This window comes from Podarcis erhardii, assembly GCF_964252035.2.
Source record: "Podarcis erhardii genome assembly, chromosome: 15".
Lineage (NCBI taxonomy): Eukaryota > Metazoa > Chordata > Lepidosauria > Squamata > Lacertidae > Podarcis > Podarcis erhardii.
The window spans coordinates 19176029-19199679 of NC_138505.1; the positions used below are offsets into that span (position 1 = coordinate 19176029).

Here is a 23651-nt window from a genome sequence, read left to right on the forward strand (position 1 = left end):
CCTTCCAAGGCCATCTTTCATGCACGCAGCAGAAGGCAGCGGAGAGCAGGGGGCTGGCTCCACAGGCCAGATCCTTATCAGGCCCCTCCCATTCTTCATTCGCATGCTGGATGAGGGAACTGCCAGAAGGCCCTTGGAGCTGGACCTCAGTGTCCAGACTGCATGACTGGGATGGAGATGCTCCTTAGGGTATACAGGGAAAAAGCCATTTAGGGCTTTAAAGGTCCATTCCAATGCCCAGCCTATCAGGTGGCATTAGCCACCCAATGAGATGGCGTCAGCTGATTGACCGGTGGGCATGGTTTCAGGGAGAAAACTACCTTGTGGCTCAGTCTGGAAACCCTGGTGGAACAAGGATGGAACACAGGCCATGTTTGCCCCATTGCCCACCCCCTAGCAGATGGTACTTCCTGCCCTGTCCTCCCGCTCCCAGCTCTCGGGTGCATGAGGCCCACTAATAAACTGATTCCACACAACATGCACGAAAGTGCATCCAAGGGAAGCATCCTTAACCAACCAAAGCCGTATCTGCTATCCTTGTGTGCGCGCACACACACTCTTAAGCCTGCTCAAATTTCCAGCAGTTTGATACTCACATGCATCGGCGAAGCAGCATCAGGTTGGACACTCTGAAAAAAAAGATGGCAGGAAAGGGGGTGGGAGGTTAGATACATCAGGTCTCCTTGCAGAGAAAATGCACCCTCAGGACAACCGGGGGAGGAGGGGAGCAGTACTGAAAACACACTCATTGAATGGAAAAGCTACATGCTCAGCCGCAGACAGGGCTCCACAGACTCACCTTCAGCAGAGAGTATTGGCAGCTGGCGATGACCACGCAGAACTGAAACACCCAAATGTCCCGGAAGAAGCCCTGGAGGAGGAGGAGGTATCCAAGGAAAGCTACCAGGCTCACCAGCACCACCACAAACACGTTCTCTGCCACTCGCCGGTTCCTGGAGGGGCGGAGGAAGAACGGAGCATCACTGACCATCCACTGCCACCTGGCAGCAATAGGCAGCAGAGGAGGGAAGAGAAGGAAGGCTGGGGCTGCTCCCATCATCCTGAGGCAGCAGGGACTTCTCCTTGAACTGTTCCATCCCAGCTGGTCATTAGAAAAATGCGTAACTAAGATCTGCTTCCTTATGTTGAATCGGAAAGCCCAATTTTCACCTTTAAGCACACTTAAGCGGCATTCCAGGGACAGGGCGGAGATCAGAAACAGGCAGGGGGGTTGTTTTCAGAAGGGTTCTGCTATTTTTCTCAAAAGTATTGTCCAAATCCACCCAAGGGCTCATGAGCAAATCTGTTAACTTGTGACTGCCTGGCAGATGCGACCATTTGGGCTACAGCTTTCCAAAGAGGCTTCAGAAACCCAAAGATCTGGACGGCCTGTAACCAAGGAGGTGCCAGTCGTCCATTCAGCAGTTACCTGCGAGACTTTGCCAGCCTCATCTTGCACCTTTATGGCTGGCATATGCCCAGAGGCACCTTTCGCTGGAAGAGGCATCACTGGGGAGACAGGACTGCCTGGATCCTGGCCAGACGAGCAGCTGGTTGTGTCACTCACCGGTCCAGCAGAGCCAGCAAGGCCAGACGGTCGTAGCGCACTCGCATCCAGCGTCCAGGCAGCACCCAGAACTTGTAGTATTGGCGCGGGTGGCATTTGTCCTCAATCATCAGCGTGTTCTCCTGGGATTCGTGCAGCGATTCCTGGTCCAGAAGGTCGAACTGCAGAAAACAGCCAATTAACTGGGTTGGTTCTGCTACTCCACTCAGGACCCATCCCATTACCCCCAAAACCGTTTAAAAGGAAAGAGACTTCGCCTCCTGGCCAGAAACTAAAAGCTGAACCCACAAATAATGCCCCCTTTCTCAATTCTCTCTTACTTTTCAATCTCTCTGCCCCTGCCTCCTTCAGTTTTTGTCCCCGAAAAATCGAATTCTGCTAAGCCCATTTTTTACAATTGCAATAAACTGGGGGAGTATATTATTATTATTAATTTCAGTTCTATACCACTTTGTATTTTAAAGGAAGAAAAATTGGTTTACAATCTATCAATCCAGAATTAAACAAACTTCAAGTAAACTTTTTCAGATCCTTCTCTAGGTGACATTTTGCTTTCCCCATATTTATTTACCTACTTAATTTATAGAGCTGCCCCATAGCAGCAGTACTCTAGGAAGCCAGTGTGGTGCAGTGGTCAGAGTGTTGGACTAGGACTTGGAAGATCAAATAGAGTATGGCTGCATTTTACACACATGTAATTCACCCAGTTCCAACCACATGTGGTTGAAGGCAGTTGGTTGAAATTGCACAAGTTACATCCAAGCAAGGCAGAGAGATGCAAAGCTCTTTTGTGTCCAATTCCCTTGGAGTTACCCAGCACAGAAAGAGCTTTTAAGCTCTCTGCCTTGCTTAGCAGGGAAGGCCTGCTGTGTGCAACAGCTCTCAGATGATCTCATGAGATCTCGCAGGGCAATCTGTGTTCCTGCAAGATCTCAGGGAAGCACCCCTAGTCTTCCAGAGCTGGCATGTCAAGCAGGTCTTATCACTCAAACAAGGAGGAGAGCTTAAAAGTGCAAACAGACCCAGCTGATACCTCTTCTGTCTGTAATTTGAGGCGCCTTACAAAATTACAAAGTGATGCAACCCAACCAGGGCTCTTTCCGAGGAAGCCCAAGCGATTTCAGTGTTGCCACATGGGTCCCAGGGCCTCACCTCAGGGATTTCCAGTGGCACCCGGCGCACTTGCATGCCCTGAAGAACCACGGGACGTGGCTGCAGCAGCGTAAGGGCAGGCGTCCCTTCCGGCACCTCTGCAGAGTTGAAGCTGGAGGAGTGCGAATGCCTGTCCCTGCCAAAGCAAACAGAGAAGTGTGATGGAGCAGCGATCATCTGAGAGAGGCTGATGATGGGAGGCATGTATCCCAGGGCAACCAACAGGTCCTATAAGTGGGAGTTTGCTTACATCAGGAATAGGGAAGCTGCAGGCCTCCAGATGTTGCTGGACTACAAGTCCCATCAATCCTGACCACCGGCCATGCTGGCTGGAGGCTGATGGGAGTCGGAGTCCGGCAACATCTTAAGGACCACAGATTCCCCACACTTTCACCATCAGTTACTTTCAGATAACCAACGCATGATACCAATTCAAGCTATTTCTTTATTAAGTTTACAGTCCTGCTAGTAGCTCCCTGGTTCTTGCCATCACCTACTGTATCCTCACAACAACCCCATGAGTGGGTTAGGCTAAGATCTGGTGACTGGACTGAGATCACCCACTGGGTTTCATGGCTGAGCGGGGGATTCAAACCTGGGTCTCCCCAGTCACAATCTGACGCACTAACACAGGAAGAAGGCAGGAAGATGCCTGAAACTGAGCCAGGCCATTTGTCGGTCTAGCTCAGTGCTGTCTTGCACTGACTGTCATCAGGGCTCCAGGGAGCTCTCCCAGTCCTAACTGGCCCCACCAGGAATTGGGGCTGGGGCCTTCTGCATGCAAATGATGCACCTTCCACTGAGCTATGGCTCCTGCCTGGCCTAAAACCAATAGACAAGGAACACAGGAGGCAGCCTGATACAGAGTCCAGCCATTTATCTATGCAGCTCCATGTTTGGGAAACCCTGATCTAGATAATGATTGAGTGTCCCCTAATGTCTATTGATTTCAACAGGTTTACCCTGACGGTATGTCGAATGAGGGAAATATATGCTACTGAGCTATCACATCTTTAAAAGATTTACAAATATTTCAAAAAAAATCCAATGTTCCAGGAAAGCCTTGAATACAGCAATGTTCAAACCACCCAAAAGCGCAATCATAAATGGCTACTGAGATGTAAGCTTCATTGAGTTCAGTGGGACTTCCTTGCAGTTAAGTGGGCATAGGATTGCAGTGTATCTTTCTTTGAAGAAAAGATTTGTTTACTAATGATTATTACGAGAAGAAGATATTTGTTTACTAATGTTTATTACAAGTGATTACTTCATTATAAATATGCTAACTTAGCCATGAATTTAGGGCCATGGGAAACTTTTCCAGAATCTCTCTCCCCCTCCCCCCCCGGCAACTTTCAAAGCTTTCCAGAAAGTCCACATCCGCATGCAACATCAGCCGCTCAAGTTTAGGACACAGGAGGCCTCACCAGCCACTGTTGGTTCCGTGCTCTGCACTGACTTGCTGTGCCACAGGATTCTCGTAGCCGCCCCCGGCTAGTCCGAAAGTGTATGAGCGCCGGACCCCTGGAGAGAAAGGGGGAAAGGATAGGAATACTGAAGCTGGGATCGTCTACATGCAAATGCAGAGAGAAATGAGGGCGTCCACTTATTCAGGGAGTGGAGCCAAGGTACATTCTGGCATACACCACCTCCTTTATCATCCTGCCTTTATATTTAAGGGGAGGCCCTGCTTGTAATCCTATCACCCAGCAATGTGCATGAGCAGGGCCTTCTTGGTGGTGGCTCCGTATCTTCATAACAACTTCCCCTCTGAGGTGTGTCATGCTTCAACCGTGTTGGCAGGTGAAGATACACCTCTTTACCTGGTGAATGCGTTTTTATTCTGGTTCTCACTGCTGTGCAGTCGTTCTTACTGAGATTTTATGATGGCCTCTGTGTTTCGGTTTCAGCCGATACAGTATATTGTTTTCAATAAGATATGTGTAACCACAACCTTGGACCTTTGGACAACAGGTGAGTTGTACATACCACAAAGAAATAAATACATACAGTCGTACCTTGGAAGTCGAACGGAATCCATTCCGGAAGTCCATTCAACTTCCAAAACGTTTGAAAACCAAATCACAGCTTCTGATTGGCTGCAGGAAGGTCCTGTAGCCAATGAGAAGCCGCAGAAGCCCTGTCGGATGTTCAGGTTCCAAAAGAACATTCACAAACCGGGACACTCACTTCCAGATTTGCGGTGTTCAGGAGCCAAAACATCTGAGTTCCAGGGCATTCGGGATCCAAGGCATGATTGAATAAAATCCTCCTGAGGTGAAGGGAACCTAGTCCTGTCCACAAAACACTGGTGAACAACCTCGAAGCAATTACTATTATTATTTAAATTTTATACTACTACTACTAATAATAATAATTATAGTAGTAGTAGTAGTATTTCACCTTTCTTATTGCAGGGTAGCAAACATATCAATAACAAAAGATTTCTAAAAAACATTCTATAAACAGTTACCATTAATTTAAAATTTTCTTTAAAAATTACAGTAAAAACTGTCTGAAAACAGTGGTCTCGGTGTAAACAGGAACAATTTCAAATTCCTCCTGAAAGTCCCTGATGAGGAACGCAGGTGCACCTCTCCTAGGAGGGCATCTGTCAAGGCTCAGGGAATCCTATCCCTCCCCCGGTGGCAGCCAAAAATGTAGAAAACACGAAGAGGCCTTACCACGTAATTTATTCAGTATTCACAGAGAGAGACAAAGGAATGTAGTATCTATGCCAGTGTTTCCCAACCTTTTTTGGGCAAAGGCACACTTGTTTCATGAAAAAAATCTCGAGGCACACCACCATTAGAAAATGTTTAAAAAATTAACTCTGTGCCTATATTGACTATATATACAGTGGTGCCCCGCAAGACGAATGCCTCGCAAGACTGAAAACCCGCAAGACGAAAGGGTTTTCCGTTTTTTGAGGCACTTCGCAAGATGAATTTCCCTATGGGCTTGCTTCGCAAGAAGAAAGCCTATAGGGAAATCTCCGGGGACCTCTTTTAAATGCTGGCGGTGGGGAGCAAAGCCTTCCCCCCCCTCCGGCCTTCAGAAGAGGTCCAGGAAGGCCGGCGGGGGCCGAAAGGCTTTGCTCCCCACCGCCAGCATTTTAAAAGCAGTCCGGGATAGCAGGGAAGCGCTTCCCGCTATCCTGGACGGCTTTTGAAGGCAGGCGGGGGGAGCAAAGACTTTTGTTCCCCCGCCCGCCTTCAGAAGAGGTCCAGGACCTCTTCTGAAGGCTGGCGGGGGGTGAAAGTCTTTGCTCCCCCCTGCCTGCCTTCCCGGGAGAGCGGAGAAACGCAGCGTGTTTCTCCGCTGTCCCGGACAGCTTTTGAAGGCAGGCAGAGGGGAGCAAAGACTTTCGCCCCCCGCCCGCATTCAGAAGAGGTCCTGGACCTCTTCTGAAGGCTGGCGGGGGGCAAAAGTCTTTGCTCCCCCCTGCCTGCCTTCCCGGGAGAGCGTAGAAACGCAGCACGTTTCTCCTCTGTCCCGGACGGCTTTTGAAGGGGGGGAGCAAAGACTTTCCGCTCTCCCGGGAAGGCAGGCACGGGGGAGCAAAGACCTTTGCCCCCCGCCCGCCTTCAGAAGAGGCCCTGGACCTCTTCTGAAGGCGGGCGGGGGGCGAAAGTCTTTGCTCCCCTCTGCCTGCCTTCAAAAGCTGTCCGGGACAGCGGAGAAACACGCTGCGTTTCTCCGCTCTCCCGGGAAGGCAGGCAGGGGGGAGCAAAGACTTTCACCCCCCGCCAGCCTTCAGAAGAGGTCCTGGACCTCTTCTGAAGGCGGGCGGGGGGCAAAAGTCTTTGTCCCCCCTGCCTGCCTTCCCGGGGGCTTTTAAATCGCCCCGGGACAGCGGAGAAGTCCTCCGCTGTCCCGGGGCGATTTTTAAATGCTGGCGGTGCACTTCTTGCAGCCGGGTCCCAGGCCCAAGCTGGGCGGGCGAAACCCCGACGGATGCCGGCCTGAGGCGCGCCTAACCCTGCCCCGCCGCAGGGTCGAGGCCTAGCCCTCCTCCAACTGCCCTGCTCCCCGTGCCCGTTTCCTCCGAGGTAAGTGGCTCCAGTGGAGCTGCCTCCCGCCGCGCATGGACTGGGCGTCCCGGGAAGGCGCAGCGGCGCCCCGACCGCCCCTCTCCGCCTGCGCTCGCTCCTCAGCCGGGCCAGCGGAGCACCGCCTGCCCAGCGCCCGCCACCCAATCGCGCGTCCTGGCGGCGGGAGGAGGGGGCGGCGTCGGCGCCCGGAGCCTGTGAGCCGAGGCGATGTGGGCCGGGCCTAAGCGCTGCCTCTGCCGTCGTTGCTGCCGCTGCTGCCGCCGCCGCCATAATGCTTGTTTGCTTTCAATGAGTGTGCCCTCCCACGGCACACCAGGCAACGTCTCGCGGCACACTAGTGTGCCGCGGAACACCGGTTGGGAAACACTGATCTATGCCATGATGGCATTGCTCCAAGTACAGTCCCACCCCCCTACGCTGTACCTATTCTATGTCACGCCTACGCCGGCTAATCTGAGATTTCTGTCTCTGAGGGATGGGTGTTCATCAGTATGCGGATGATACCCAGCTCTACCTCTCTTTTAAATCAGAACCAGTGAAGGCGGTGAAGGTCATGTGTGAGTGTCTGGAGGTGGTTGGAGGATGGATGGCGGCTAAAAGATTGAGGTTGAATCCTGACAAGACAGAAGTACTGTTTGGGGGGGACAGGAGGCGGGCAGGTGTGGAGGATTCCCTGGTCCTGAATGGGGTAACTGTGCCCCTGAAGGACCAGGTGCGCAGCCTGAGAGTCATTTTGGACTCACAGCTGTCCATGGAGGCACAGGTCAAATCTGTATCCAGGGCAGCTGTTTACCAGCTCCATCTGCTACGCAGGCTGAGACCCTATCTGCCTGCAGACTGTCTCGCCAGAGTGGTACATGCTCTGGTTATCTCCCGCTTGGACTACTGCAATGCGCTTTACGTGGGGCTACCTTTGAAGGTGACCCGGAAACTACAACTAATCCAGAATGCGGCAGCTAGACTGGTGACTGGGAGCGGCCGCCGAGAACATATAACACCAGTCCTGAAAGACCTCCATTGGCTCCCACTACGTTTCTGAGCACAATTCAAAGTGTTGGTGCTGACCTTTAAAGCCCTAAACGGCCTCGGTCCAGTATATCTGAAGGAGCGCCTCCTCCCCCATCGTTCTGCCCGGACACTGAGGTCCAGCTCCGAGGGCCTTCTGGCGGTTCCCTCACTGTGAGAGGCCAAGTTACAGGGAACCAGGCAGAGGGCCTTCTCGGTAGTGGCGCCCGCCCTGTGGAACACCCTCCCATCAGATGTCAAAGCGATAAACAACTACCTGACATTCAGAAAACATCTGAAGGCAGCCCTGTTCAGGGAAGTTTTTAATATGTGACATTTTAGTGTATTTTTCATCTTTGTTAGAAGCCGCCCAGAGTGGCTGGGGAAACCCAGCCAGATGGGCAGGGTACAAATAAATAATAATAATAATAATAATAATAATAATAATAATAATAATAATTACTATTATCTGAGCTCTCTGCTCTACTACCCGTAATGCACACCTGGTTCTGGGAGTGGGGGGGTCAGCAATGCTTTCCAAGGACTGAGTCAGTCAGCTGTATCTCCCCTGGTGCTTGTTCTTCTTCCCGCTGTTCATCTTCCAATTATTTCCCAGCTTCTGCCCTCTGCAGCCTCTGAACTATGCCCCTCTGCAAACCACTGTTCTGAATCTATACTGTCCTCCAGTGCTCGGGAAGCTTCAGGAGAAGGGGGGGCCGCCCCCACCATTCTTCTTCAGTCCAATCCCTGACAGCATCCCCCAAACAGGGAACTGCCACAAAAAAAGCCACAGCCGCTTCTAAGCAGTTTTCAAAGGCTGCTTCTGAGCGGCTTACAAAGTATGACAACACAAACCTTTGAACCCGAACACCAGTAATTTAAAATGCAGAATAAAACAACGGGAGGCTCAGGAGAGGCCCCCTGTTCAAGCACCTCCTCCGGCTCTGCCCCCCTTTCCCCATGCGGTGTTCCCCCCGCCCGCCCCTCGCTCACCGCTCTCGTCGTAGAAGTAGTGCACGGCACCTTCAGACGTGTCGTCGAAGTTGCAGGCTTCGTGTATGGCCCCTCGCGGCAGCAGGAGGGAGCTGGCGAACTGCAGGGCGGAGGGGAGGGTGAGCGCACGAGAGTGCGAAGAGGCCCGGCCTCGCTGCAGGTCCTGTAAACTGCGGGGAGAGGCAGGTGAGAAGAGGCAAGATAATATTAAAAAAACCCACCAACTGAAAAAGGGGGAAGTGCATGCATGTGCCGCGGTGCTTACCTGGGCGGGGACCCCATCACTGAGGATGGGGGGGTGGGGTTGCTGCCTGCGTTATGCCGTCGCCTTATGGCCTGCATGCGCTTGATGCTGCTGGACCGGTCAGGCTTGGGCCCTTCCTCTCCAGTGGCAGCTGCAAGAGAAAAGCCCAGGCGATCCTTTGCTGTAGTTGTCCCCCACCCTCCCTCCGCTGCCTCCAGATTCTGGTGACAGGCGGCTCCTCACTAGGGCTGGGCAATATATCGGCAAATGATCTGAAACTGGTATGGTACTCAGGTTGTGATAGTGGTTTCAGGCATTTTGAACTGGCGATAACATCGCGGTGGCCAGGGTCACGATGTGTTCCCTGCCCAAGTTGCCTGTAAAGCTGGGCAACTGGGTGTGATGTCGCAGGAAGTGTTTGGGGGCCTTTGGCATGAGCCTTGGAATAGCTGAAATAAAGGGCAGAAGGATCTTGGCTGAAGGCAGGCTGGGAGAGATGCCTTGAGGAACCAAGGGGGAGCAGCGCTGCACTGCTGTGGGGAACCAGCCCTTCGAGATGACCAGGCTGAAAGATCTGTAGTTCCTCTCCCTGCAGACTAAAGGTGGATACAGCGGTACCTCGGGTTACATACGCTTCAGGTTACAGACTCCGCTAACCAAGAAATAGTACCTCGGGTTAAGAACTTTGCTTCAGGATGAGAACAGAAATCGCGCAGCAGCAATGGGAGGCCCCATTAGCTAAAGTGGTGCTTCAGGTTAAGAACAGTTTCAGGTTAAGAACGGACCTCCGGAATGAATTAAGTACATAAACCGAGGTACCACTGTATATGCAAATAAACCAAATATCTTAAAGCTATGACAGCCTCCACCGTGTCTTGTTTCTCTAAGGAACACAGACCCTGGGTTGAGTGCCGAGAGCCCCCCGGAATCTGGCCGTGGCTGGGCAGAGATTGGGAGTGGTGTCCAACTTTTCTAACAACATTGTGAGCTCTCCCCTTGGGCAGTCAAGCCACACCTGGAATATCTCGGGGACTCACCTCCTCCGACGGCCCCTTCGGCCTGCAGCTCCCCCCTCCAGCCAGGCTGGTTGGCAGACTGGCTCCGCACGGCGCTGCCCAGTTCCTGCTCCGCTGTCAGCTTCCCTGCGTGGGACTCCAAATCCGACTTGGAGACCGTGAGGCAGCCCGCCGGCCTCACTTCCATGTGGCTCCCGTCCATGCTGAGGACACGGGCGTGGGTTTTGGCGCTGGCCGTGCTCCCGGAGCGCTGGGCGTAATGGGAATGTTGGGGAGGGAGGGTGGCGCCTTCGGGGGGCAGAAGGGGCGGGGGCTTGGCCTCGGCAGCAGGGAGGCACTGCTTGCCATGCTGAGTGGGCGGGTGGCGCTCGGGAGAGTAGCAGGAAGTGCTGGAGGAGGTGTCAGTGCTGTAGTTGTGCTGGGAGTGCAAGCTGGAAGCCCGGCTCAGGTCGCTGCAGTCGCTCGAGTCCTCGTCGGCAAAAAAGCCCTCGGCGTAAGCCTTACTGTCCAGGAGGGTGCGCATGGGCAGGTACGAGCTGCCGTGCTTGCGGGAGAGGCGCCGGCGGCCCTTGAGGCCTAACTCCTTTGGCCGGACCACCTGCTCTGGCTCGGGGCACCCCCACAGCTCACCGTCGCCTTTGACCGTCTCCAGGGAGTTGAGGGTGTTCTGTGTGTCAAAGCTCAGCTCCCCGAGAAGGCCCAGCTCAGGGGAGCGCAGCAGCTCGCTGTCAGAGAGGGCGTCTGTGTCACTGCCGCCATCGGGGGGTGGGGATATGCCAGGGCCACCCTCATCTCCCCGTGCCCCTTCTCCGGGGCCGGGGCCAAGCGAGGGGCTGTCCAAGTGGGTGGAATTGGTCTTCTCGCTGCGGTAGCTGCTCAGAGTGCTGGGGGTCTCTTTGTCAGTGCCGCTGAAGCAGCTGTCCGAAGAGCCGGCCTTGAGGGGCCGCTCCGGGCGGGGTTCCAAGGGCTGGTAGTCTGTTCCGGAGCAGCGCTTTTCGCGGCGGCTGTGACCCCCGGCCTCTGGCAACGCCAGGCTCAGGAAGCTCTGGCTGAGCTCCTCGCTCAAGCTGCTCTTGATTAGAGGGCTCAGCGGCGTGTCCCCCACACTCTCCGACTCGCTGGCAGTCCAGCGCGGAGGGGCCCGGGGCCCTGCCCCAGGAGGGGGAGACTGCTCTGAGGAATCTGTGCTCTGTAGAGAAGTCTGCGCTGGGAGGGAGGGAGGCTGCTTCCTCCCAGCCGGAGGGGGCTCTGCCTTGGGAAGAGGCAGCAGGCTTCCGCTTGCACCTTCCACGTCAGCAGACACCATCGTGACATCACTGGCTGTAGAGAGGGTGAGGCAGAGAGGAGGAGGGCATTACACACAAGTGCACATCTCAAGACAGGGACATTTATTAGCTGGCTGGGATCTTAACCACACCCAAGGATGTATGCATATAAAATGGGTCAGTGGTGGGCCTACATCTTCGGGGACCCTTTGCAACCAGAAGTGAAATCTAGGTAACTGCTGTTATCTTCTTCAATGGGGTTGTTTACCACAATCTTTACAACATCTGTGCTACTGACTCTCAAACTCTGGGAATGAAAATTTAACCCTCCCCCTTTTTTAAGCAATGTGAACTATTCACTTCTGTGGTCCTCCAGGATTAGGGGCCTTGAAGCTTAAGCTCCATTAGTTTCACAGTAGATCCACCCCTGCAATGGGAGCATGACGGGTAGAGATATGAATCTGGAGCAATGATATCTGAGTCGCTATGGCCAAGCAGAGTCAAAACATGGTATGTACAGTTGATGGTATGTACACTGATGATAAGAGGAAGCAAAAATAAATAAGCACAACAATATAAATAAAAGTGGAACACAACTTTTCTGCCCAAAATCTCAGGCAAAAGAGTGAAATCACTCCAGAGTGTCACTTGGGTAACTGGGGGGCTTGAGATTTGACTCTCTGTTAACAAAACATGAGAACGGAAACAGCACTGATTCAAAATGGTACCGCTTCCAAGTGCCTTGGACCACTCTACCGTGGGAAGCAAGTCTTTTTGACACTGCTACAGGCCAGATCGCGTCAAGCTAGCTTTTCTGAGACAGTCTCGAATTGTTTCCTCATGAAGTGCTCTCAATGGAGTGCTGTTTCCACTCACACAGCTGCCAACAGCAGGGCAACAAGTTCCTTGTACTGAACAAGAGATATCCAGCTCACTGTCTATTGATGGCAGCACTCAATAGGTCTACTCTTAGGAACAATCCTATGTGTCTGAAAAAGCCTGGAATCCACACATTAATCTCCAAGCAGGAAGATTACAGACACTCCTCTTTTTGAGAAGCAGCAATAGGAATATAGGAAGTTGCCTAAGACTTCTACCAAGTGAGCTGCCAGAGGGAGGATGGATCACTCTGGCCCTCTTGTGCTGCTGCATTTCCATGCTGATCATGGAGGAAGAGACTCCATGATTAGCACGGAAAAGGAATGGAGTGAACTGTCTCTCCTCCGTCAGCCCACTCACTCGCCTGCATAGAATTTCTGGTCGCCTATGGCGAGTTGCTTCTCTTTTTGTATAATATTTGCCGGGGGTGGGGAGCTGTACATATTATATATGAAAAAAGGCTCCCAAGTGACAGGGCTGGGAAAGATCTTGACAAACTGGAACACGCCAGAGGAAGGTAGCAAAAAAGATGGTGATGGAGACCACGTCTCATGAGGAACAGATGGATGTGAATATGTAGGTGCGATTGAGAAGCGACATGTAAACCATCTCCAAATATTCAAAAGGACTGTCACACAGATGATGGTGCAAATGCTTTCTGTTGCTCCAGAGGGAAGGCCCCAAACCAAGTTACAGGAAAGGGGATTTTGACAAAACATTAGGAAGAATTTCTGGACAGTGCAAGCTATGCAACAGTGGAACAGTGCTATGCCTTAGAAGGTGGTGCATTAGAGGATTTTAAGCAAAGATTGGGTGGCCACCTTGCAGGGGTGTGGTAATCCTAAGGGATTGGACCAGATGGCTGTTGAGATCCTTTGAAACCCACTGCCAGTCAGAGCAGAAACACTGGGATAGACAGATGAACAGCCCAGCTTGGAAGAAGGCAGCTTTGTAAGTCTATAAAACTACTTCTTCCCATCTTGTTCAGGGCCTCCCTCCTTCTTGCCCCACCAACCACAGCCAGGGACCTACCACGGTTCTCGGGGGAACAGTGCTGGAGCATGTCCCGGTCAGCTGCCGTGACAATGACGTTGTTGCTGCCTTGCTCACGAACAAGTTCTTTGATGTCTGTAGGATGAAGCGATAGGAGCTTGAGAGACTTTCCCCCATCGCAGACAACCCACCCTCTCACCACCCCTCATACATGCCTCCAACCTCAGCTATAAAACCAGGGCTCTTTGCTCTAAGGCAGATGAGGGCATCCCTTCTCTACCAAGGTCCACGTTCCCTTGGGCATAATCTGCTGGGGGCTGCATACTGGTCACAGGCAGTGCAGCCCCCTTCCTCCCCCCTTACATGAAATTAAGCCAAGGGCCAGATCTAGCCCTAGGGCTGCAAATTGCCCCGCCCCTGCTTCAAGGCACATGGCTGGAGAAACCCACCGCCTCCTGCCGAGCTCAGGAGGTGAGAACATCAGGGCCACTTTCTGCCCCTATTCAGAAACACATACATCAGAAAGCGGCCAGAAAACGGCAGAGTGCCCACAGTTTTGTAGTGCTGGGAGGATCAGACGCAAGTCCATCTGCTGCAAAGGCGCCTTGTGCAGAGTGGATTTCTCCCACCCCTCCCCTGCCCCTGATTTATAACTGAAATGAAGCCATGGTGTCATGTTTTGGACAGAATCGGCAGAGGGAATTAGTCTCACCTCTTACAGGCCTCCCGTCCTCCAAGTGGGGCAGCAGGTCCTAAAAGGCAAAGAGAAAGATCAAACTGCTATTTCACAGAAAGATTATTGAGGGAGGGCGAGAATGAAGGCTGGACCTCCACGCCTTTCAGAGCAGCCAGAGCTCAGTGTGAGTGTAGCACACGCAAAAAAAATCCCAGGCTCAATCCCTGGCATCCCCAGGCATGGCTGGAAGAGAATCCTGCCTGAAACCCTGGAGAGCTGCTGCCAGCCAGTGTAGGCAATATTCTGACTCAGTATAAGGCAGTTTCCTATGTCCATAACACTCTCTTGACGAAGTCTGAGGTCCAGGTGGAGGGAAGTGGGGGCACCCTTCATGCAAGGATCTCTTGATCCTGTGCTGAAGTGCAGCCCACCCCCTGGAGGGCCAAGCACCTGACCCCTTACCCCACTGCTCTGTGCAGCACTTAATTTCAACCAGAGCATTTGAGTGCCTCCCTGCTGAAGGACAGGGCTCAGATGTTTTTATCATTGTTGCTGTTCTCGTTTTTCATTTTATTACACATATTCTGCTTCCACTTGAATGAGTGACCCCTGGGAGTCCTGGGCTTCTGAGCAGGTTTGCACCTTCCTTGTGGGATGGCAGCATCAGCAACTGCCAGGCCACCCACCTGAAAACTGGGATGTCCACAAGTCTGCGCATGCTGAGTTAACCTCAGCTACGTCTTTTACACAAACAAGATAAAGGAAAGGCTTAAACATTGGGGGCTTTGGGGGAAGGGAAGGGAAGGGAAGCAACTGTGGGATAACAGGGTCAAGGTCACCCCCTCTCTCACAATGCTATAACCCAGGGTCATCCAAGGAAGCTGAGTGGTGGGATATTAAGAGCAAAGGGAATACATCCTTACAAAGCATGTAAGCTAAATGATGGCATCCACTTCCCATAAGATGCAGTGTCGACCACTAGTTTAGAGGCCTGCAAAAGGCAATTCGACAGACTGAGAACAAGGCTGTCCAGGGCTACTAGTCCCATTGGCTGTAATCTGCCTGCAGGGTCAGAGGCAGCCTGACGCCTCTGAATGCTAGTCACAAGTGGGAGAGGGCTGGCCGCTGGGGGAAGCAGGATAGGCCAATGATCTGATCCAGCTGAGCTCATACAAGATTCTGCAATGCACAATCCAGAGCCTGGCATCTGTCCTTCTATATTCTGCAAATAAATCCTAGAGTCGCAGAATGAGAAGACAGCAGACAGTGCAATTCTGCCAGACACCTTCCCAGCAGCATCCTATGCCATCCCGCCGCCCCCCCCCAAAGCTTCCAAGGAAGGTGGCATGTCTCAGCAGCTCATTCTGCAGTACCAGGTCCGGTGCTACCCCCTTGATCCTTTCTCGCGCCAAAGGAGATGACTGTGGTCCCAATAACGCCACCAGTGCTCTCAGAACCCAATTTTCCAACCCTTAGAGAAGCTTCCTCGCTCTTACCATGACCTGGTTGAAGCCAAACACAGAGTGTTGGGAACTGCATCTCACCGGAGGTGTGGAGCTGACTTTCCGAAACACTGTCATCTCCACCCCGCCAGGGTCTCTGCAAGGAGAGAGGGAGAGGAATGGAGCCAGGGCCAAGTTTAAAATTACAAACAATACTGATTGGTGAGGGGCTATAGCTCAGCAGTATAGCATCTGCTTTGTACGTCAAAGGTCCCAGGTTCAATCCTCAACGGGGTATCCAGGTATGTCCCCTGCCTGAAACCCTCAAGAGCCACTGCCAGACACTGTAGACAACGCTGACCTAGTTGAACCAACGGTCTGGCTTGGTATTGGGCAGTTTCTTAAGTTCCTATGCTGCTAAATGGGATTCATTAGACCACAAAGCTAAATTCTGTCCCCAGCTGATGGAGGCAATATGCGTCTGGATACTCGCTGCTGGGAATCACAGGTGGGGAGAGTGATGCTACACTCGGATCCTGCTTTGGGGCTTCTTGTGGCATTTAGCTGTCTGCTTTGAAAACAAAACGCTGGACTAGATGGGCCTTTGGCTTGATCTAGCAAGGCTCACCTTATGTTTTTAAGCAACACAGTCACATCAAATAAGAATAAAAAAAATAATCTGGCCAGTAATGGAGTACAGTACGAGGGAGACAAGAAGAGAGGCAGGGCAAAGGCAAGTCGCCCAACCGCAAGAAGCTGAGATGTACCCTCTCACATCCCTGCTCACCTGGCCAAGTTCCCCTCGTCCGCTGCAGCGCCATCTTCAGCCTTGGCACCATCTGCGAGTGCAGAGTTCTTCTCCACAATCTCACCCTGATCAAACATGGTGTGCAGGCGGAAGTTGATGGTCTTGACTGTGGTGAAGAAGGTGGCAACCACCGCGCAGTAGACACCTGCCACCACGATACTGGGAGGCATCACCTGCCAGGGAATAAGATGGCTGTGCATAAAAAGGAGTAGATAAAGATACCGCAGGCATTAGCATCCATGTTAAAGAAATCAACAAACCACTTTGAGTGCACTGTTCTGAAATGCGCAGCTTTTTAGTGCATGTATTAAAGGTAGCTGGAAGGAAAAAGGTCTACATTATTGTAACGAAAGGGAAAGGCATGATCCAACTGGAAGGGAATTCCAGAGTTTTGGGGCTACCACCGAGAAGGTCCATCTCCTGTGCACACCAGCTTAGTTGATCTGAAGAGCAGGCATTCAAGAAAGATCTTTGAATCAGATATTTAGTGCACAAACACAATAGTATCCAGTCCCAAGCCATTTAGGGTCTGGAAGGTTAAGACAAGCACTTTGAATTGAGCCCAGAAACTTATTGGCAGCCAATGCAATTGGCACAAAAATCGGAGCTATGTATTCAGATTTTCTAGCCTGTCTTTTCCAGGCAGCAGCATTTTACACCACCTGCAACTTCCAGTATATTTTCAAAGGCAGCCCCGCAGGAAGTGCATTGCAGCAGCCCAATCTGGTGGCAGCCCAATGCCCAGCATAGGTTGCATAAAGCGCAAGCGCGCGCGCACACACACGCACACACACACACACACACAGCACCTGTTCTTTGCACAACAGAAACAGATTCAGAAGCACACCTGAATATCCATGCCTTTATAACTTTCGAACAAACACAGTTCAAATGGCACAGTACTTCTTTGGAACCAATTCACTTTCAGAATGACAGAAGTGAGCTTCTGAGCTACACAGAACTCTTTTTCAGGTGCAGGTATTTGAAGCAAAACATTTTTTTAACTGTGAGAATGTAGAAGGCAGTGTTATAACTTCAAGCTGGTGCAGACACCATGAGTGAATGTTTTAATGTTTACGTTTAACTCCCACACCTGGTGAAAAGAGCTATGTTTAACTAAAGAGCTCCACTGAGCCTGACTGAAGCTATCTGCAGAAAGAAACTCATCATCTTTTTCAAAAGAATGCTGAGAACATCAGGATGCTCAATTCCCTCACCAGATGCCGAGAGAGAGCTCTAAGGTTAACGGTCCAGAAAGAGGTATCACAGTTCAGTGGAGGAGCATATACTTTATACCAAGAAGGCCTCATTTTCAATTTCCAGCATCTCTAGTTCAAGTATACAGGAAGCACTCTTTTTCTGCCTGACAGCCACTGCCAGTCAGAGTTGATGACAACAACACAGTAATAATAGTAATCATAGTAATAACAACTTTTTGCTTATACCCTGCCCATCAGACAGGGTTGCCAGATACCTAGATTCCCAGTTTATTACAGAGAGTCTTCTGAGCATTATTCAGACTGAGGATTTTGCTTTGCAGACTTGCAGCGGCAAAATCCAAACAGGACACTGGTGAGCAATTTGCTTTCAGCAGTGATGCTTTGCTAACAAGCCTATTTTAGTCCCAAAGCTGGAAAGAATCTACAGGAATGCATCCTCTGCGGCACTCTTGATTAGGCCACTGAAATTCCCACACCTGAGCAACCCCATCATATCTCACCCCAAAGACACTTTGCAGCGGTGACTCAGAGAAACCTGGCCATTATTAAGTGATGTTCTGACAGCCGTATCCCAGAACCCCTGATTTCCCTCCATTCTCAACTGCACAGAATGGGCCTATACCCAATTGAGTCCTACTTCAAGGTACTGGGAACTGAATCTGGGACCATCCTTCTGCATGCAAAGCAGATGTTCTACCACTCATTTACAGCCATTCCCCACAACTCTGTATAGGCACATAGAAAATTGCCTTATACCAAGTCAGACCACTGTACAACTAGAACTGTCTACACTGACTGGCAGCAGCTCTCCAGGGTTGTTACCTGAAAATTGACAAGAAATTAACACTGGCGAAGCAGGTTCAGAAGTAGCATTGACTTTCCAGACCTGTAGTGAAAACATTGCTGGGAGAAGGCATTTCAAGCTTCCCCTAAGCAAGACGAACAATCCTTCAGGATTCAGCCTTCTGCAGAGATTTGGGGCAGGGGAGTCAAAGTCATCGGGCACCAGGCAGCACTAGCCACGTACAGATACCCATGCCACTAGGACCCGCTCCCCCCTCCTCCGCACCAGCCGTCCAGCTCCAGTTTCACACAGCACCTTCCCATTATGATTCTCACATGCTTGGCAAGGAGCAACTGCAAACAGCAAGGCAAGACTGTGCCTGACACAATACAGTAACTAAATTCCCAGGGCTTGGGGTTTCTTTATTATTTATTTATTTACTTACAGTGTGCTTATACCAGTGATCAAAATTTGCCAGGTGCATTTTGCAACTGGTGCAGGTCCAGCTACAATCATGTAGAGATCTCTGGATGCCAGGTTGGCAACTGTCCTCTCCATCTGGCTGGCCCTTCCAGCTTTCGTAAGCAGGCAAGCAGAAGAGCTTATTCACTGCGTTTATGTCCCACCTTTTACTCCAAGGAGTCCATGGTTCACTCCCCACTCCTCAGTTAATCCTTACAACAACCCTGTGAGGTAGGTTAAGAGGCTGTGACTGGCCCAAGGTCGTCCGGTGAGCTTCATGGCTAAGTGGGGATTTGAACCCTGATCTATCTCCCAGGTCCTAATCCAACACACTAACCACTTCACCACACTGGCTTCCTAGAGGTCTTCTGCTATGGGGCAGCTCTCCCTCTCTCTCTTTCTCTCTCTCTATATATATGTTCTCTCTATATATATACACATGTTAAGTTTTCAATTTTACAATTACATCATTTTCCATTTTTATACAATAGATCTTTTAGACTTCCCACCCAGCATTCCATGGCAGTTCTTTTTACATCTTGCATAGCTGCGTATACATTAGTTCCTCGCCTTATTTTCTACATTCTCATAACCTTTATATTGTATTGTCAACTGTTGGTCACAAGGTATCCCCTACCTGGAATTAAGTCAGTAAATATATATGGGGAAAGCAAAATGCACTTATAGAAGTATTGTATCTGAAATGTTTTCCTTGAAGCTTGAGTTTGTTTTAATTTGGATTGTTTTATTTAAGGTTTAATGTGTTGTAAACTGCTTTGAGATTTTTTTCTTTAAAATATAGAAATGAATTTAATAGTAATAGTAATAATAATGATAATAATAATAATAATAATTGTCACTGTAAAAAAAAAAGGTGGCTAGGCATTCCATTTTGGCAACCGTAACCCAGGTTTAAGGTGACATTTGGCAATTAGCTTATATACCTGAGTTTCTAACACTGGTTTACATCACTCATCAACAAAGTCTTCTGGGTGTTTGCAAAACTGAGGAATCAGCAAAGCACAAACATAAAATCAATCCATGCCAAAAAATGTATTAAAAATAGTATCAAAGCAACCAGTATCAAACAGAACACAGCATAAAGTTGTGCTCTCTGGAGGAAAGGTGGGATGCAAATGTAATAAATAAACAAATAATGACTGGCTAGAATGGAAGCAGTTCAGGAAGGGCTGGATTAGGCCCTAGTCCTGTTGCTCCCTCCAGTGTTCGAAACTCCCATTGTTCTAGGCGCATTTTGCAAGAGAATTTCATTAGTGCGAGCAGTTTCTGAGCTCTGGGCACAGTACTGCACCTACAATTTCAGATTAAAACTGCAGAGTGGAAGGAAAGGAGGACCTTTTTCTGCCTCCCCGCTTCCAGCTACTCTGAAGACTGCAGAAGAGACCCTCTTAAGAATACTAGGGGGGTGGGCACGGGAAGGACTAGACCATGTGAAAAATAAACATAATATTTTAGCTGCAATTTGTTCATTTTCAGCTTTGTATTCTGGTTATAAAAAAGTGCACCTAGACTTTCTGTTGTTGCACCCATAACCTAGGTTTAAGGTGCCATTTAGCTCCTAGCTTTCCTATCTCAGTTTCTAACACTGGCTCCCTCTGCTGGTTCCTGATGGAATGGTTGGGGGTCACTTTGGTAAACAAGATGCAAGTCTGATCCAGCAGGGTTCTTCTTATGTGATAAGCTCCATTAACACACAAACACACACACTTGCTAGTTTGCCAATGGCAACTCCCCTCCCAAAGTGCATAACGGTTGGAAAGATTTTTGCCAGAACCGGGAGTATTCTGTAGTGCAAATAACCACTACTACCCACCCCCCAAAGCTAGTTTTGGTCCTCAGAGTCTCTGCTCATTACACAGCAATATTAAAAGGTAAAGGTAAAGGTAAAGGGACCCCTGACCATTAGGTCCAGTCGTGACCGACTCTGGGGTTGCAGCGCTCATCTCGCTTTATTGGCCAAGGGAGCCGGCGTACAGCTTCCGGGTCATGTGGCCAGCATGACTAAGCCACTTCTGGCAAACCAGAGCAGCACACAGAAACGCCGTTTACCTTCCCACCGGAGTGGTACCTATTTATCTGCTTGCACTTTGATGTGCTTTCGAACTGCTAGGTTGGCAGGAGCAGGGACCGAGCAACGGGAGCTCACCCCGTCACGGGGATTCAAACCGCTGACCTTCTGATCGGCAAGTCCTAGGCTCTGTGATTTAACCCACAGCGCCACCCGCGTCCCATACAGCAATATTACTTAGCGTATTTTTCGCCCTATAGGACGCACTTTTTCCCCTCCAAAAATGAAGGGGAAATGTGTGTGCGTCCTATGGGGCGAATGCAGGCTTCGCGGACCTCTCTGCAAGCAGCGGGAGCGCTCCCGCTGCTTGCGGAGAGTTGCCTGCGTGCTGAAGCCTGCGCGCGCTGAGATCAGCGCGTCCAGGCTTCGCGGACCTCTCAGCAAGCAGCGGGAGCCAGCGCTGGGCTCCCACAGCTTGCAGAGAGCTGCCTGTTTGGGGGCTGGGGTCGGGGGAAGCTCGGGCGGGCCTCCCCCGCCCCCGCCCCGCGCCTGGGGGGAAAATATTTTTTCCCCTTTATTTCCCCCCCAAAAAACTAGATGCGCCTTATGGGATGGTGCGTGCTATAGGGCGAAAAATACGGTATCTGCTAAAACTGCCAGGACTAGACTCTGGCTTTTGGTTTGAACGTTTGCAACTGGGTCGGCAAGGGATTTGTAAATGAAGTTCAATGTGGAACTATTGAGAAAACTGTATATGTTTGGCTTGCAAGAGAAAATTAATGGGGGGAGGGGAGGAGAGATGACAGCATTTTTCAAATATCTGAAGAGCTGTCATGCAGAAGAACATGGAGCAGGCTTGACCCCTGGTGCTCCAGCGGAGAGGACTTAAACAAATGGGTAGTTACTGCAGGGAAGCAGATGGATAAACATTAGAAACAACTTCCTAACAGCAAGAGTTGGTTGACAGTGAAACTGACTACTTCAGGAGGCAGTGAGTTCTCCTTTGCTAGTGGTATTTAAGCAGAAGCTGGACAGCCATCCCTCAAGGTAGGCTGTAGTTGAATCCTGCAGCACAGATCCTGCAGGAATAGATGACTTTTGTGAGAGCTAACAGCTAAATTTCTTCCCTGGATGATTCCTGACAAGGAGACAAGATCCCAGATTTCCTCAAACAAGCACCAGGATGGCATTGCTTGGAAGCCATGAGAGCTAGAAGCTGGTCCAAAAAAGAGAAAAGGCTGGTGGGGGGTGGGAAGAGATATTCCACTCCATGTTTTTAGTTAAGTCACATTAGACAATCAGTCAGGCATTGGACTCTTCCATCTTGGACCTGAAATTCAAGGCATTCCAAGCCACTTGTCCATCCACCCATCTTGAAATTCAATCAGTAATTATTCCTTTCTCTGTTTATAAGCTTCTCACTTTGCAAAGACAACACTATCTTAACTAAAAGATTCAGGCTATGAGAGTAAACGGAGAGCCGCCACTGGGATTAATTGAGGCAAGAAGCTGAAATTTCAAGAGCTTCTAACGTTCTTGTCTATACAGTACCTTTGTGCCTTGAAAGACGACAAAGAAATGAGTGAATAAATAAGGAGGGAAAGCTTCTCCAGGTATAAGCAGTAGCAAGGAGGAAGGCTCCTGCTATACAGCCCTTTGTACCTTGAAAAGTGCTACAGACATTAACCCCAGTATACCAACACCTCCCCCCCCCCCCCGCAGCCTACTGAGACCCAGACTCACCATGTACAGCAGGAAAGGGAAGATGAGCAGGAAGATCCAAGTATAGAGGTGGAAGCAGTTGGAGAAGGTGCTCTGGTGCGGGTCAAAGAACCAGCCACCGGTCAGTGAAGCCCAGACGCCCTGGCGTAGGATCTGCAGGACCTGCGACCCCATGTCCACGGTGGGGCCGCCTCTTCCTCTTCTTCTTCCTCCTCCTCCTCAGGGAACACCACTGCCCAGCTGGCACTCACAGATTCCTTCATCAAGGCAGCTTGAGGCCCATGATCCACAAGGCCTGGGGAATCCAGAACCCTCTCCTCCCCACTTTTGGGTCTTACTTCAGCTCTCTCTACAAACCCTTTCCTACAGCAGCGGGGTGGGGAGAGGGGGGCAATTCACCAAAGGTCCATGCGCCCCATTCAGCAGGGCCAGTTCACCACACCACTATCCCCCCCTCCCGCTCGGGGCAACCATCCCCCCCTCTCCCCAACCTCCCCTGTGGAGAAGCTTCTTTCTCCACTATGGAGGCTCACTATGGAGACTCATGCCATCTTGGCTTCAAAAAATGGGTCTCTGCCAGGGCACCTTGGTGGATCTTCCCAAGGGCTGCAGTGGGATTCGTGCGCCTCTGGAAGGAGGAGGGAGGACGACGGCAAAATGGGACCACGCTCGATATGGCACAAGCTGCTCCAAAACACTAACTAGTGACGGAGGGAACCCCAAACCCAAGCCAGCCTGCACCGGAAGTGGCCCCTGGGGGTGCTAACTGGGACCCCTGGCCCAGGCGGGAAGAGACAGCCCCGAAATTGCTAGGGGGCCCCTTGGGTAAGTATAGAGCAAAATTAAGCCGGAGAACGGCCGCCCCCCTCTCCAAAAAATATAAAAGGGAGTCAAAGTCCAGTTCACTTCCGGGGTCAAAGGTCAGCCCTACTTGGCCTGAGCAGAGAGGGGCTCCCGGTGCCTCAACCTACTCAGGAGCTGGGGAGGCCGGAAGAGGAGCCCGAGAAGCAGCAGGAGCAGCAGCCACGGCACCGCGCATGCGCCATCCTCTTCTGTTTCCCCCTTGCAGGCAGGAAGTAAAAGGGAAGGGTCAAGAGGGAGAGCATGGATGGGGGTGTCGCTCTTGACGTGATCGCAGATATATGAAAAGTGTAGAGAGATACATTTCGGTTTCAGAACCGGAAGTCAGTGAGGTCTGTCTCCGCAATTAAAAAAAATCCCAATACTGTATTTTACTGAAAAGTCCCCTTCGACTATAAAAAAAAGGAAAACAGATACAAAGATAGAAGTGACTCGCTTTTTCTAGTTCGAGGCTTTCTGCGCGTAGGATTTTTGGTTG

At 50.9% G+C, this 23651-nt stretch overlaps 1 protein-coding gene across 1 annotated transcript in view; it reads right to left on the reverse strand.

Moving 5' to 3' along the window:
* Positions 1–23380, reverse strand: part of PCNX3 (pecanex 3) — a 47797-nt gene extending 24417 nt beyond the window's left edge. The window contains exons 1-13 of the mRNA XM_081841685.1: positions 22334–23380; positions 16075–16268; positions 15342–15444; positions 13882–13921; positions 13209–13304; positions 10054–11352; positions 9038–9167; positions 8773–8942; positions 4147–4243; positions 2720–2855; positions 1568–1728; positions 800–953; positions 597–629 (exon numbers count right to left, since the gene is read on the reverse strand). Coding sequence (XP_081697811.1) covers positions 597–629; positions 800–953; positions 1568–1728; positions 2720–2855; positions 4147–4243; positions 8773–8942; positions 9038–9167; positions 10054–11352; positions 13209–13304; positions 13882–13921; positions 15342–15444; positions 16075–16268; positions 22334–22486 — 2766 coding nt within the window. The 5' untranslated portion in view covers positions 22487–23380. The remainder of the gene's footprint in view (positions 1–596; positions 630–799; positions 954–1567; positions 1729–2719; positions 2856–4146; positions 4244–8772; positions 8943–9037; positions 9168–10053; positions 11353–13208; positions 13305–13881; positions 13922–15341; positions 15445–16074; positions 16269–22333) is intronic.
* Between the last annotated feature and the right edge of the window lie 271 nt (positions 23381–23651).